The sequence below is a fragment of the Labeo rohita genome, chromosome 16, assembly GCF_022985175.1.
Source record: "Labeo rohita strain BAU-BD-2019 chromosome 16, IGBB_LRoh.1.0, whole genome shotgun sequence".
NCBI lineage: Eukaryota > Metazoa > Chordata > Actinopteri > Cypriniformes > Cyprinidae > Labeo > Labeo rohita.
The window spans coordinates 14,714,330-14,731,379 of NC_066884.1; the positions used below are offsets into that span (position 1 = coordinate 14,714,330).

General features: G+C 34.5%; 2 protein-coding genes across 2 annotated transcripts; one reads left to right on the forward strand and one right to left on the reverse strand.

The window, feature by feature from the left end:
* The first annotated feature begins 1,776 nt into the window (after positions 1–1,776).
* On the forward strand, positions 1,777–5,535 carry rbp5 (retinol binding protein 1a, cellular). Its single transcript, XM_051130370.1, has 4 exons — positions 1,777–2,202; positions 2,975–3,159; positions 3,327–3,428; positions 4,817–5,535. Exons 1-4 carry the CDS (start codon positions 2,127–2,129, stop codon positions 4,868–4,870), a joined length of 417 nt encoding a protein of 138 aa, XP_050986327.1. The 5' UTR covers positions 1,777–2,126; the 3' UTR covers positions 4,871–5,535.
* Positions 5,536–6,353: 818 nt separating this feature from the next.
* LOC127178408 (tumor necrosis factor receptor superfamily member 5) lies at positions 6,354–17,044 on the reverse strand. The gene is made up of 8 exons (XM_051131269.1): positions 16,789–17,044; positions 15,361–15,483; positions 15,116–15,271; positions 12,704–12,797; positions 11,577–11,662; positions 11,306–11,422; positions 8,796–8,903; positions 6,354–7,974 (listed from the first exon to the last, which is right to left on the reverse strand). The coding sequence occupies exons 1-8, from the start codon at positions 16,823–16,825 to the stop codon at positions 7,805–7,807; spliced, it is 891 nt and encodes a 296-aa protein (XP_050987226.1). The 5' UTR covers positions 16,826–17,044; the 3' UTR covers positions 6,354–7,804.
* Positions 17,045–17,050: the final 6 nt, after the last annotated feature.

Here is a 17,050-nt window from a genome sequence, read left to right on the forward strand (position 1 = left end):
CAATTTAAAAGTACCAAATAAATATTTTATATATATTAAGCTTACTGATATGTGAAATATTATTGTGGGTTTCAATAGATAATAAAATAGTAAACATCAAAGATTTAAAGGAGAAGTCCACTTCCAGAACAACAATTTACAAATAATTTACTCACCCCCTTGTCATGCAAGATGTTAATGTCTTTCTGTCTTCAGTCGTGAAGAAATTATGTTTTCTGAGGAAAGCTTTTCAAGATTTTTCTCCATATAATGGACTTCACTGGTGTCCAATTTTGAACTTCCAAAATGTAGTTTAAATGCAGCTTCAAATGGCTCTAAACAATCCCGGCCGAGGATGAAGGGTCTTATCTAGCGAAACGATCTGTAATTTTTTTCGGAAAATAAAAATTTGTATACTTTTTAAGCACAAAAGCTCGTGTAGCACAGGCTCTGGGATGCGCGTTCACATACTATTGAATCATGTCAAAAGGTCACGCTGAACGTAGGCAGAACCACAGACCCACTGTTTACAAAGCGAATGCGCAAAGACTGAGAAAGTGCAAGTAAGTCAAACGCTGTTTACAAACAAAAAGATACAACGATGTCGGACGATTTTGAAGTTGTAGGAGAAAATAACATGGAGTTTTTCAACATACTCTAACTTTTTGAGCCGGAGTACACAGACAATGAACTTGTGGTGATTCGAAGACATGAATCATTTTACCGACTCGGACCTTTGAGTCTCGTTCAGCAAAATGAACGAATCTTTTTTCAAGTCATTTCCTTCATTTTAGCAAAATCAGCATCACTTGACAGCCCCATAATATGAACAGACGACTCGAAACAGGTGAACTAATTCCAGTACGGAACCTAATAGGATGCTGTGCATGCACGACTGAACAAATCACTCCCCGAGACGACTCGTTCTTCCCGAGTCACATTAAAGATTCGTTCAAAATGAACGAATTGTTCAAGAACGACCAATGGACGCACATCCCAGAGCCTGTGCTACAGGAGCTTTTGTGCTTAAAAAGTATACAAATTTTTATTTTTCAAAAACAATGACAGATCGTTTCGCTAGATAAGATCCTTCTTCCTCGGCTGAAATCATTTAGAGCCCTTTGAAGCTGCATTTAAACTACATTTTGGAAGTTCAAATTCGGGGCACCAATAAAGTCCATTATACGGAGAAAAATCCTGAAATGCTTTCCTCAAAAACCATAGTTTCTTTACAACTGAAGACAGAAAAACATCTTGGATGACAAGGGGGTGAGTACATTATTTGTATATTGTTGTTCTGGAAGTGGAGTTCTCCTTTAAATACTTAATGTTTTTTAAATTATTATTATTATTTTTTTTTTTTTTGGCTGTGGTACAGCAGTTTGCACCAATTCTGTAGAATGACCTTTATATTAAATGCAATGGGTTCACATCTTTAGACACAAAAATGTAATATTATTATTAATAATAATATGATAATTTATTATTACTGAGATACAATTATAGTTTTTATTATTTGCTTTATTTTTTGTTAAAGCTAAAATAATGTTTTGAACATTTTTTTAATAAATCTATATAGTTTTTATTTGTTATTTAAGTATTAGTTTTAGTTTTGTTTTTTAGTACGTCAAGTTTAAGTAAATTAAAATGTGAATGTTTCATTGTTTTTGTTTTTTACACTTTCTGTAGGCGTTTAGTTAGGTTTGCATTATTATATAAGTATTTGGCAGAACCCCAGGGAAAAAGTCAACCGTCCACCTGTAGAACCTCCCCGTTAATGCCTGCAAAGCGATCCCAAAATCTGTTCGGCGTTGAGCTGGCTTGGGAGGAGTCATAGCCGCTTTGGGTTTACTTACAGAGGACGAACTGGAGCTTGGTCTTGGAGCATTGTGTAACGCAGCATCACGGAATAGGTTCCCGGAAACACTGACCACGGATTCTGCTTGGTGTGTCCACTTTGCATGCTGTTAGTAGGAAACGGTGTCAGTCGTGCTATAATATAACCAAATGAACTAGCATAAAATGCGATAGTGCTGCCTAGAGACGCGGACTGAGATTCAGACAGATAACCAGCGGGAAGGAAAGTGAGGCACAAATCAAACAAAGTTTAGTTGGCTTCGTGTCAAACAAAAAAACACACTGAGAAAATGTCCAAACCTAATTATACTGGCATTTACCACATGGTTTCCCAGGACAAATTTGAAGAATATCTCGCGGCTTTGGGTAAGCAAGAATATCTTCTACTTTTCAGTGATTCACTTTGTAACTTGATGCTTGTGTTGACCTTGATGTTCCTCCTTCGTCTGTCTTCAAACCTCTGTGAACATGAGGATGATGTATCTCCTTTTAATCTGGGTTAATGTAATGAATACAATCTTCTTGCCGTGGGGAAGAAAGCCTAAACGAGATCATAGCAATTAAGTGTGTGAAAAATACAACTGGAAAAATGAAGACATGTCTGAATTTGTCTCTGAACTCTTTATCATATCCACATTTGTTGGGTTTGACCTTGTAATACTTGTTTCATCATGTCATACATGGTGTTAAAAGTTCACCTGTAAATGAAAATGTTGTTCCAAACTTGTATACATGTCTTTCTTTTGTATTTTCAGTAACTTGCTCTTCACTCTTTTTCATGCTTTCGCAATAAAATCAGCATGAAAGTATGATAAAAGTAAATGCATTATATTCCAAATCTTCTGAATTCACACAGTAGCTCTGAATAATGAACAAACTGAAATGCAAGCAGATAATCTTTTATCACTCCAAGTGCAACCAGATCATTGAATCAGCGAGTTGAACTCAAGATCATTCTTATTTCAGAACAAATCCTTCAGACTGTATCCAGACTGGTTAAACGGATTCAGATTTATTTCATTATACTAAAAATGTTTCTTCAAAAATTCACCTTTTGTCTTTTACTAAGATAAAAATAAATTTGGGAACAACATAAGGTTAAGAAAATAATGCTTAATCTCTTTTCTCTTCTCATCAGATGTTAATTATGCATTAAGGAAAGTCGTATGCATTCTGAAACCCAGCAAACATATTGAACACGATGTGAACACTGGCAAAATGAAGATAAAAACGGTCACCACCTTTAAGAACTTTGACATGGACTTCACTTTGGGACAGGAGTTCACTGAGGACCTGGGACCAGTCGATGGCCGAAAGTGCCAGGTCTGTATGTGTGTGTGTTTTTTTTAATACTAGAATTTTTTTATGTTAACCCATTTATAATGTGAGTAACACATGGGCCCCTTTAAGAGTAACTTTAGCCAGACAAAGGAGTGCGTGAAAGTGTGGTATGTGTGGCGCTGATGGATAATGTTCTCCATATGTTTTAGACCACAGTGAATTGGGACGGTGATAAATTGGTCTGCGTGCAGCGAGGAGAGAAAGACGGCAGAGGCTGGACACACTGGCTAGAAGGAAACCTCCTCCATTTGGTAAGCAAACAGGGTTTGCCCTGGGCCAGGAAAACTGCTTTACATATATGTATTATTCAGTGTCTGGAGGACTGTTATGTAAAGTAACTTAAATGTAAAACTAGACTAAAAGTACTTGATGAAACTATGATAAAACTTGATGAGTACTATTCTAAATTAAGTGACGTTTACAGGAGATTAAATGAGAGATGGGGCTTTGTTAGGCAACATTGATAAAAGAAATGTTTCTTAAGCACTAAATCAGCATATTAGAGTGATTTCTTAAGGATCATGTGACACTGAAAAATCACATTTGCCATCAAAGGAATAAATTACATTTTAAAATACACTACCAGTCAGTACAGTAAGATTTGTAATGTTTTTGAAGAAGTCTCTTCTGCTCACCAAGCCTACATTTGATCCAAAGTACAGCAAAACAGCAAAATTGTGAACTATTTTTACCATTTTTAAAAATATGTTTTTGATTTGTATATATTTTAAAATGTAATTTATTCCTGTGATCAAATCTAAATTTTCAGCATCATTACTCCAGTCTTCAGTGTCACCTGATCCTTCAGAAATTATTCAAATATGCTGATTTGCTGTTTAAGAACCATTTTATTATTATATCAAAAGAAGAAATTATAGAAATTAATACTTTTATTTGGCAAGGATCCTTTAAATTGATCAAAAGTAATGCTAAAGTCATTTATAATGTTACAAAATATTTCTATTTTTGATAAATGCTGTTCTTCTGAACTTTATATTTATCAAAGAAACCTCAAAAAAATCTACTCAACTGTTTTCAGCATAATAATAATAATAATAAAAAAATTTTGAGCAGAAAATCAGAATAGTAGAATGATTACTTAAGGAACTTGTGACTGGAGTAATGATCCTAAAAATTCAGCTTTGAAATCACAGGAATAATTTTTAAAAACATTTTAAAGTATATTCAAGTAGAAAACAGTTACTTTAGTAAAAAATATTTCAAAATTGTACTGTTTTTTTTGAGAATAAGAGACTTTAAAAAAACATTAAAAATCTTACTGTTCAAAAACTTTTGACTGGTAGTGTATATTAAATCAGAAAACTGTTGTTTTAAATTGTAATAATATTTTACAATATTACTTTTATTTTATTTTCATCAAATAAATGCGGCCTTTGTTAGGATAAGAGACTTTTTTTCAAAAACATTAAAAAAACCCCTTTTAATTTAAGTTCTTTTCATTTAAAAAAACAGTACATTCATTTTAGAAATGGTTTCAATAGACCAACCGTGATGGGATGTTTTCTAAATGTCTTCAGTACTTGGATTAAATCTTTAGCAATTGGGCTACTACTGTTCATCTCTCACAATATCCTTCATCCTTTTTTCTTTTGTCATGTCTCTCTCTCTCTCTCTGCAGGAGATGAGGGTTCAGGGTATCACTGCCAAGCAAGTCTTTAAGAAGGCTGAGTGAGGATGGAGAGAGAGAGAGAGAGAAATAGAGGGGCCATTTGCTGGGGTTTTTGAGCTGAGATTGTTCTTAGAGCTCAGGGTTCACGAAGAGGCCATATTGCAACAGTGATTTTTCCCTGAGCCGCAGCAAATAGCGTTTAAATGAAGAAAACTATGAAAGAAGAAATTGGTTTACTCTCTATAAAAATGCATCAGCTTTTATCATGACAACAGAGCCCTGATGCCCTCTGTGAACATTCATGAATGGTACTTTAAAATATGGATGAGGCTGGATTCATGGCACCCTAATTTTGTATTATGGAGATATGTTTACAGTAAACAGAAATAGTGATTAAATCAGCCAGTGGTTTAGCTAGTCAAGTTCTACTTGAATTCTTTATTGCTAAATTGCATTTGAAGTCTAGCGTCCTGCTACTGGATTAGAAAATATTAGAAATAATGGATATGATAAATCTATGTTATAGGATTTTGATTAATTGCAGTAGTCAAACATTGTCTAAAAGCGCTGAAATATGTGTGGTCTGAAATATATAGTTTTATTTGCCCACTATAGAATATAACCATTATATTACCATAAAATCCAGTGTGTACCAATGTATTTATTATACTAATAATACCAATGCTAATTGCAATGCTAATAACAATACACATCTATCTATCTGTCTATCTATGTCTGTCTATCTGTCTGTCTGTACAACCATTCAAAAGTGTGAGCTCAGTAAGGTTGAAAAAAAAATGTGGCAATTTATTTATGGAAAAAAAGCAAAAATGTATGCATTAAATTGATCAAAAGTGACATAAAAATATTTTAGATTTTTAAAAAACTTTTCATTTATCAAAAAATCCTGATGATTGTTTCCACAATATATAATGCAAACAAAAAGCATCACAACTGTTTTTAACAATAAAAAAAAAAAAAAAAAAAAAAATTAAATTAAATTAGAATGATTTGTTTTGAAGGAGTGTGACACTGAAGACTTCAGCTTTGGTATCAGTGATAAATTACATTTTAAAATGCATTCAAATAGAAAAGTTACTTTAAATTATAATATTAATTATTCATTTTTAATCAAATGAATGCAGTCTAGCTGAGCTCAAAAGACTTATTTCCAGAACATTAAAAAAAAAAAAAAACCTTGATCCATTTCAACTAGAAAAATTAAATTCCTTTCTGCTTGCAAGTCCCTCACTTTACCGCCAGGGGGCGATAAAAGACTTAATATAATATTTGGCTGTTTTAACAGTAGATGAGATGAGAAACACTGTCGTCTCTGCTGATGTCTGCCACATTTGCTTTGCGGTCAAGTTCATACATCTGAGTGACTGTAGGGTTCGCTAGTGAAACTGACTAGTAGAAAAATAACTCGGACTAACATGTCTGAAAAAAAAAAAGGTAAAGTCTACGGTGTCAATTGTGACATCTTCTGGTAAGACCTGGTACGACAATGACAGTCTTCACCCCCTTGCTTTTATAAACAGTCATGTGATTAATCAAAAATCAATGTTTATTAACATGAAATATCTGAAAAACACAACGTACAAAAAGACAATATATTACAAGAGATACCATACTGTGTAACTGCAATAGTTAATTTATATAGTTTTTGTTAAATGTGTGTTCAGTTTTTATAAAAATAAAATCTAGGGCCAGATTTACTAACAACTTGCGCCAGCGCAAACCATCTTTTGGCTTTAAATAGCACTGGCTGGATTTACTAAAGACCCACAGTTTAGAATTAGCGCTGAAAAGGCGTGCACACAGTTATTTTTGCACCTGACCTTATTGAATATGCATTTGTAGGAGTTTCCCTTCCAGACTGGTATTGTATTGGCACCATTATTTAACGCCCCAAAAAAGCAGGTGGTAATTTTGCACTGCTCTTAGTAGATTGTGCTGGTCAATATGCAAATGAGATCATATGTGTTTTGTAATCAGGGTTGCCAGGTTTTCACAACAAAACTCGCCCAATTGTTACCCAGAATTAGTCCAAAACTAGTCCAACTGTGTTTCGAGGGGGGTCCCCTGTTAAAAAATTTTTTTGTTTTGTTTTCTTGGTAAAATTTGCATTCCAAGGGATAAATATCACATTGCTGGGGTTGATTCAACACGCAGACATGATTCAACCCACAGACATAAAAAACAACTGTGGCAAATTCATTAGCCCACTTCTGTGGGAAAACCACAAGCTTGGCAACACTGTCTGTAATGTGCACCTTGTCAGTAAATCACCCACAGAATTTTCCCCTCCCATTGTTGGACCCTTTTCACAAGACCGTTTCAATGGTCATCATCATAAATCCTTAAGTTTTTCATGTTTTTTTTTTTTAAATATATGTACATTTATAACATTAAACTTTGTATTATATCACCTTTTCTTCAAGTTACAAAAAAATAGTTAACTAATGCGAGGGTGTTTCTAATGCAGATTCTATGGGAGGGACGGTAAATTTGACATCGTTCTCTTTTCTGACTGCGGATATTAATCTCTCTCAATTTTTTTCTCCTTTAATTGAAAGTAGTGAAAACACTATCTGGAGTTTTTCTTTTGCTATTTGAGCAAATGTGAATGCAAAAAGTAAATATTTATGGTACTCCTCCATTCACTGCTCTCAGATTTTATCCAACTATGATGACTTCTGCTGTGAGAAACCCGGAAATGTGAGAAAGGATAGCATTGGTCATTAGGGAACTGAGATGTTGTGTATGTTTTCTTTAATGTGCACCTTGTCAGTAAATCACCCGCAGAATTTTTCCCTCCCATCGGCATTTTTATGGAATGGCACTCTCACGCTAATTTGCCCTGTTTAGTAAATCTGGCCCATAGTTATTTACACATTCTACCAGAACAGAAGTAAAGCTAGATACTACCCATACTAGCTAGATACTACCCATACTAGATAATTGTCAGGTTAATGGGGAGTTAATGTGCCAAAGTTAATCGTTCCATTCAGACTCCTGTGGCTCCGACTGATAGGTTGAGTGGCACATGATGCTGTCTGTATATCCATTTGCGGCAGCCGAGTGGCTGTATTTCTCAGACATTGTTATCGTTGGCAGAAATTCATCACACTGTATGCTACTGTCCATGTCGGGGTAGTTTCCAACTGAGGAAAAAAATAGAAAATTCTTAATTAGACTGTGTCCTTTTTGAACTAAAATTTTTTGAAACTCTTTAATAATATCAATTTTATCATCACAGGAATAACTTACATTTCAAAATACATTCAAATCGAAAAGTTATTTAGAATTGTAATACAGTAATATTTTGAAATATTACTGTCAACTCAAAATCTTTAAAAATTAAAAACCATCCAGGTTTGGTGTAAACGGTTTCTTGTAAATTTGTCATATATGAGAGACCAGAAAAGCTGATTACTGTACAAACCGGAACTTCTACCTGTTGTTGCCGTATGACTGGTTTTACAACAGTATGCGATTCAGACCCCATGTTTAACAGAGACATCAAAGACTTTATCGCCTACGCCAAATTAGGTTCAGGAAGAAAGTGTGGGAGGCCAAAACAGCGTAACTCACTAGGTTATTTGGCATGCATTGAGAGACAACATGTATGTGGTTTGTACCCTTCGTCTGCGAGTCGATAAGATCAGAAGAGGTCAAAGGAAACTTCGTAATGATTTACACAATGACGCAAAGCCATAGCTGAAGTCATCACAAAATACGGTATTGCTTATTTCGAAACTCTCCTGACTGTATTTCATCTGTACTGTGGGAATGTTTGGTGAGATTCTAGAATGCTGTGTGAAGTTTTCTAAAAGATATCCAGGTCACAGCTTTAGAAATATTAGAGATGCTTTCAGCAGCAACATCGACACTCATATTGAAAAGAATTGAATCAAAACTGAACTGACTGGAGCTGAGAAATAAATCTGGCCTACATTTATATGTATATAGTAAAACATTTTACCTAAATGTGTAAGTTGCTGACATTCTGCATGTTTCTCCACATCGCAGTCTGCAGGGTATTTCAGGATGTCTGGAGGAAGCACTGGCGAGATGTGGTTTAAAGAAATCTCTGAGAACACAAAATGGCAGTTATGAGTCATAAATGAAATTACATTCCCTCTGTTTTATAGTTTTTAGTGATCTTTAGATCTGCACATTTTCACTTTGTTAGTTCACCTTTCACCCCACCTCACCTCACCGTTCGCGGTTAGTTCACCTCCAGAATAAAATTTCTTGATAATTTACTCACCCCCATGTCAACCAAGATGTTCATGTCTCTCTTTCTTCACTCGAAAAGAAATTAAGGTTTTTGAGCAAAACATTCCAGTTTTCTCCATATAGTGAAGTTCAATGGGAACCAGTGGTTTGAAGGTCCAAATTGCAGTTTCAATGCAGCTTCAAAAGTCACTAAACAACCCCAGCTGATAAATAAGGGTCTTATCTAGTCAAAACAATTGGTCATTTTCTAAAAAAAAATTAAAAATAAAAAGTATGTGCTTCTTAACCACAAGTGCTCGTCTTGCAGCTTCATGCATTATATAATCATGTTGGAAAGATCATGTGTGGTTAGATTTTCGTTTGAGTTCTTTGGTTCAAAAAGGTAGGGTAGCGTGAAAAACATCTCATAGTCCAACATCACCTTTTTTTGTAAATGGCATTTGACTTTCTTTGCGTGTCTGCTTTGTAAACACTTGGTCATTACTTTGCCTACATCAATGCATGAGGTCGAGCTAGTGCAAGATGTGCATTTGTGGTTAAAAAGTATATACATGTTAATTTTTTTAACAAAACGACTGATCGCTTCAATCAATAAGACCCTTATTCCTCAGCTGGGATCTTGTAGATCCCTTTGAAACTGCAGTTTGGACCTTCAACCCATTGGCCACGAAGTCCACAATATGGAGAAAAATCCTGGAATGTTTTTCTCAAAAACCTTAATTTCTTTTGGACTGAGGAAAGAAAGAAATAAACATCTTGGATGACATGGAGGTGAAAAAATGATCAGGACTTTTTGAGGATCAGGAGATTTTGAAAGTGAACTAATCTTTTTAATGAAAAAAATGTTGAAATTCTGTATTTTACTTCCAGCAACCATCAGATGTGACTGATAATTTTTAGCACAGTTTGTTGTGCAGTTTACACCATATTGATACATGTCTGTGAGCTTATATGTAGAAAGGATGTGGTTTACCAGCAACAGTTTAATCTAAAGCATCTTGTGCACTAAGCAGTAAGCTACTGACAAAGCCTACAGCGTAGCGTGCATGACTGTTTTGACTTTGTGTACATCCTCACTGATGCTGGAAATCAAGGACAGCAGCATATTTATTATCTTAAATACCAAAAGATTTCAGAACAGTTTGTCCCTCAGTGACCTGCATTAGGCATGTACGTGTGGGAATACATACGCATCTATTCTAGTAGCATTAGTGACATAGTTTGGGTTTGGTTTCCCATCTATCAAACATATCACTGCTAAATGACCGTTTAATGTACGTCAGTGCACAATTCTGGTTGCCCATCATCAAAGACAATTAGTCATCTAGAACTGCAACCTACAGATCTGATATGAAGTGAACTTAACTTATTTAGCAGAAATGTTCACAACCAGAACATGATACGGTCTTATATCAGTGTTTTCATGTTTAATTTTATATATCTGTGTTGGTGATTTATTCGAAATCCTCTCTCGCTCTCTAAATCAGAGGTTGCGTTAACCGAAAATTCTCTGTCATTGATGGAATTTTTTTTTATCAGTGACGGACAAATCTGAAGGCCGTCCGTCATTGCGACGGATAACACTAAGGGTGATCTATTGTAAAATTGTAGCTGTAATTCACCCCCTGTCCCAGGTGGTGGCGAATGTGCTCCAATGTAGCAGCAGAGAACTGGATCCAGAACAAAAATGAAACTGTCACGGATGTTTTCTTATGTGTTTGAATACACACAGGCGAGGACACAGAAGCTACAATGATCTATCACGCCACGTTAGAATGCCAAAACAGTATTTATTGCTAGAATTTCCTAATTCTGAGACTTTATTTTATATCAAAAGTAACACAAAGCCTAGCCTATTGCTATTTTTTGGAAGGAAGACGCACTATGTACTGTTTATTCATCAAATGAAAACAGCATAGACCGAAAGATCGATTGTGATTTAACAATCGATTTTGGTTCATTAAAATGAGAATCTATTAAAATCAAGAAATCGTTTTTTTGTTTTGTTTACTCAGCCCTATCGTATTTTGTTGTTTTTAAACACTGCGTGGTCATCCGTTCATGACTAAAAATGTGAACAAGAATAAAAGTAATTAAATGTTTTATTCTTATTAAAATTATAATGATGGGTAATAATAGAATTTTTACGACTCTGTCCGTCAAAATAAAGGACAGTGTTACAGTCTAACGCAATCTCTGCTCTAAATATGTGTTGAAACCATGATCAGAATATTACTTATATGTTACACTCACCTAATTTTTTTGAATGGTGTCTGTTTCTCCAGTAAATTAGAAACAGGATCAAAAATACAAGCAGGGAAGTAATCACGACCCCTGACCACAGGCTAGCAGGTAACAACCAAGAACAAGCTGAAATGAATGAGAAATAGTGAGTTTATCCATTTTCTAACTCATTTTTAAATGCATTAATCACCTAATTAATTCAACTGTTAAAACACACACATTGAACATAGTGAGATTTCCTAAAAATAAAAGGTTTTCCAGTAGAAATATAGAGACTTACGTGCCACACAAGGTTTAAAATCTCCACAAACAACGTCTGATTGGCTGGTCCCAGGAGTTTTCAGAACTCGACCCAAATCATCACAACTGTAAAATGACAGATGAGGCAAATTATTTTTTCTATTGAGCTAAAGCTAATTAAGTGGAAACTATTATGCATGTGTATAATATTAGACTTGTATTTGTGTCTTGCTTTGCGTACGTGTAGAAAAAAAGGAGAGAACTACTGTATCTATTTGTATGTCAGAGAGAGGTTGAGAAAGGAAACGATACCCACCCACTCTCCTACACAATATATGTCTACAGTTTTATTGAATGGAAGCAAATTAATGCGGTCTTATTTTGTGTAGGAGAACGACATGAAACACATTTACGTAAAACCTGTAATGGTTATACATAAAAGGTATGCATTCCTCCTCTGTGTTTTGTTTAAATGAGATAGTGCTGGATAAGAAAGGGCATTAAAGGTCTAAAAAGAAAAAAAGATATACCTTGAAGAAGGAAAGAAATCTTTGGTTGTGTAACTTGGAAGTAATCATTAAAGTGAGTCAGAAGCTTGATAGTTTCACAAGAGATCATTTTAATTTAATGGACTTTTTTGGTCATATGTACACTGTGCGGGGGGGATTCTGTGAATTTGTGAGATGTCAATCTGCCAATTGTGAAATTGCAGTTTATAAATGTGACCTTGGACCACAAAACCAGTCTTAAGTAGCATGGGTATATTTGTAGCAATAGCCAAAAATACATTGTATCTGTCAAAATTATAGATTTTTCTTTTATGCCAAAAATCATTAGGATATTAAGTAAAGATCATGTTTCATATAAGATATTTTGTACATTTCCTACTGTAAATATATCAGAACTTAACTTTTGATTAGTAATATGCATTGCTAAGAAATTAACTTGGACAACTTTAAAGGTGATTTTCTCAATATTCTGATTTTTTTTTTTTGCACCCTCAGATTCCAGATTTTCAAATAGTTGTATCTCAGCCAAATATTGTCCTATCCTAACAAACCACACATCAATGGAAAGCTTTCAGATGATTTATTAATCTCAGTTTAAAAAAATTGACACTTCTGGTTTTGTGGTCCAGGGTCACAAATGTCTATCACTGGCTCTCACCTTGTAAAATTTTTGCAGCTGGAAATGTAGTCGTCCACATCACTGTAGGTTCCCTCTGGGCAGTGTCCGCATATGGTGTTTGTCTTGAATGTGTCTGCAACACAGATATAATTATTCTGCAGTCCTCCTGCCATGTATTACACTCTAAACATGCTGTGGATGCAGTTCAGACCACTGCGAGTCTTTTAACAGGTATGTCCATGCTTTAATGCAAACTCAACTTGACCTGTCAGTATATAAGTCACTGTGGATATTGTGTAGTGTTACGTTCACATGGTTCATGACATGATTAAGTTCATTTAGGTTCATTTCAGAGTCTTCAAACTGGTTTTCAGAAAAATCACACTGAAGAAGGCATTTATAGCTTATGAAGACATATTAAAGGGTATATAGATGGATTTAAAAAGTCCAGAAACTGTACGCTGCTAACTTAACTTCAAAAGCATCTTAAGTTTACGTCCTTGGCAAAATGAACAGTCATCACAGTCCTTGTATAGCAACTGTCAGGTGTTTAAAAATGCCCAAAAGTCACGTCTGAGGTATGACAGTGTATTATGTATGCGCCAAACGTGAGAGTCTCTGAGAGTAACAACAACCACAGCTCGTATTTTACTCATAAATCAAAAACCGCCATTCTAAAAACCCATTGGAAATTCCAAACAGGCCCAAGACAAATTAGCCTTTTGGATTGGCCTACAAATTGACGTCTTAATTATAGATTTTTCTTTCATGCCAAACATCATTAGAATATTAAGTAAAGATCATGTTTCATGAAGATATTTTGTAAATTTCCTACCGTAAATATATCAAAACTTAATTTTTGATTAGTAAAATGCATTGCTAAGAACTTTATTTGGACAACTTTAAAGGCGATCATTCATTATTTAAATTTTATTGCCTTCTCAAATTCCAGATTTTTAAATAGTTGTATCTCGGCCAAATGTTGCCCTATCCTAACAAACCATGGAAAGCTTATTTTTATTTTGATGTATAAATCAGTCAATGCTTATAAATGAAACAGACTGGTTTTGTGGTCCATATTTATACACACACACGCACAGCTGGGTAGACTACTTACAAATTGTAGGCCGTTACTGATTCCAAATTACGTAACGAAAATTGTAGTTAGTAACATAATCCATTACATTACACAGACTACTTTTAGATTACTTTTGGATTACTTTTGACCTAACTCATTTATTACATTGATTTAAATAGGATAAGCTTGTACTATATTCACATAAAAATACAAAGAGTAAGAAAATATATTCCATTTGTTGTTATTAACAACATGAAGTGCATTAAACATTATATTGGATCAAGGTTTCCCAAACTGGTGTTTGTGAAGGAACTGCAGGGGGTTTAATGAGAAGCTAATAAATAATCAAATCATAAAAAAATATTAAATTAAAATAATTCATTTTAAAATCAATAAAAACAAACAAAAAAAAATTTACTAAAGAAAGGAAATATTTTAATTGTTTGCCTGCCCGTCATGTGGCCATAACCAGTGTCAGAGAACCAATGAACATGCAAATGTGATACTTAATTATTAAAATATTTATTTTTTATTTATAAAATTTCAGGGGGTGAAAGATGATCAGATGACAAAAATGTTTGTGAATTTCTGCATTTTAACGTGTTTGAAAGACAAAGGCCTTCCAAAGACATAGAAATACATGGTTAAAGTGATAATTTAAAAAAACAAAAAACAAATATGTGTTCCTTAGTAGTTGATGCAATTTTGAAACACTTAAACCTGAAATGATTTTTTGTAAATCAGTGGTCAAATGCTGCGTCACCACCTGAGGAATGACTGCCCACACTGAATGATAGCACACGTACATCAGCAAGATGTCTGTTAAAGATCACTTGATCTGGAAAGTATCTGCTGTGTATAAACATCTGGCGGATGTATGTAAGATGTCAGGTTTTACATACATTCTAAATCATGAACATCTTAAAGGCATCTAATAGACGTCTATTTGACATCTGATAGGAAACGTCCTATAGACGTATTGCAGATGAGCAAACAATCTAAAAAATATGTCTTTCAGATGTAAATGCAGACGTCAAATAGACGTCTCTGAGATGTACCTGTGCTATCAGGGTGATCTTTGTGTGAACGTCCACAAAGCCTAAAAACTTTCTGAATATATACAAGCAGTAGGCTATTTTAGAAGGAAAATTAAAAAAAAGAAATTAGGGATGAATAATTTAATTGCTATTGTGTAATCATGTAATCCATAAAATGTTACATTTATTTATATATATTCTGATATATTCAGATATATTCTTCTGCAGAAATCTTCATTTTTCAGAGTATAAATTATATAGTTGTCTGTGAAGGGGTTCCTTCATAAAAGGATTGTCATATTTGGAGGTACACATAAACAAAGATAGATTACTTACGATAAGTGGTGACTCCTTTCCCTGGAGGACATGTGCCGACTGGGATGCAGTGATCGCAGTGGGAGTCGCTTTCATGTGTACAGAAGTATCCCGTCTTACACCTACACTCCGTGTTTTTGTCTGCCTCACACTCCTTTGCCTTCTCCATGTTGCTGCCTGTCACACACATACCCAAACATTACTTGTTGAAAAAGGCATGTGGCATTATTAGTAATAAAAACCAGAGTGAGTGAATGTGAAATTACTGCTGGAGCACTCCCTGCAGGCTCGACACCGGCTCAAGTTGTTTTCCTCATCAATAAATGTACGCCGTGGGCAGACTTCACATACTGTTTGCGATGTGGTATTACAAGAAACCATATATTTTCCTGAGGGAAAAAAAGAGAGCTCAGTTTTTGCACAAGACTCCACAATCACAAAAGAAATTCAGTGATTCTAATCTATGTATTTAAAAGCACAAGTTGCTAGCACATGACCTTAAAAGACCTACAAATTTTAGCACTTACATAATATGTGACCACAAAACCAGTCATAAAGGTCAATTTTTTAAACATTGAGATTAATATATCACATGAAACCTTAACAAATATGCTTTGATCCATTGATGTATGATTTGTCAGGACAGGACAATATTTGACCAAGATACAACCATTTGAAAATCTGGAAGGTAGCAAAAAAAAATCTAAGTATTGAGAAAATCACCTTTAAGGTTGTCCAAATGACGTTAAAAAACTAAGTTTTGATATATCTACAGTAGGAAATTTACAAAATACTTATGACTAATACTAATTATTAAATGACCAAAGAACACAGTGCACAAAAGAACACAAACATCATCTTTTGTGTCTGAACCAAAATTATGGTAAGTGATGATAATATTTAATTGTATGGATCTCACTACAGTAGATTAAAAAACCCATCAAACCCATCAAGTGGTAACTGCAATAAATAAATACATAAAAAATGTGTCCTAACAGAATAACCATAGGTGTAGTTAATCACATTAACTATGAACATCCTTCACTAACCTCTTTGAAAGTGTTCGAATGCCTTTTGGCTTCATTTTGAATTATATATAGCTAGTTTTATCATTTTAAACATGAGCTTATTGTGAAGTATTCTGATGGAGAAGTGTCCTTGAGCTATCTTTAATTTTAAACACTGCGTTGTTATATAAAGTGGTGCATACATACTTTTTAGTCCACATAATTTTTTATATAAGTTATTATTTATTTTGATACAGAATTCCTGTGTTATGTTAATGCGTAAGTTCCAGGAATCATGAAAAAAAAATTTTAGCGGGGTTACAGTACAGGATATCCTGCGTACGCCAGGGTCTTTAGTGGGCTGATTTCACCTTGATGAAAACAAGTGAAGAGTAAAAATAATCCCCTGTTTCTTACAGATAACTGTATAGCAAGCTATGTCTCTAAATCAGCATAGAACACAGGCGAACTGCATGTAAATTAACTTCAAATTATGTTGCTGTAAAAAAGCAGTAAAAAAAGCAGAAGATCTTTATCGCTCTTTCACACACAATGGTTTGTGAACTGCTTTCATAAAGCAAAGTATTTTGACCTCCAGTAAGACATACAATTCCTAAAACACTGTAATAGCTTCTAATATTAAAAACGGCAAATAGTTGTTTTACAGAAATGATTTAGAAATCTCACCTTTAGGACATTTTTTGCTGCAATTCTTTTCTCCCATCTCGGCTACGTTGACTGTTGTCTCGATTCGGTCCCTTCAGTATGAATAGTTTTGTGCTGTCATATGTCAAGTCTGTTGACTTATACACCACTTGACACCAATTATGGAAGTGATGTCTTGATTCTTTCTTGCAAGTTACCAAGGAATTGACGACGGTGACCCGCGCTATTGCGTCAGTTGTCTTCTTCTCTTTTCTTTTCTGTCTGCTTTCACGCTTGCTTGTTC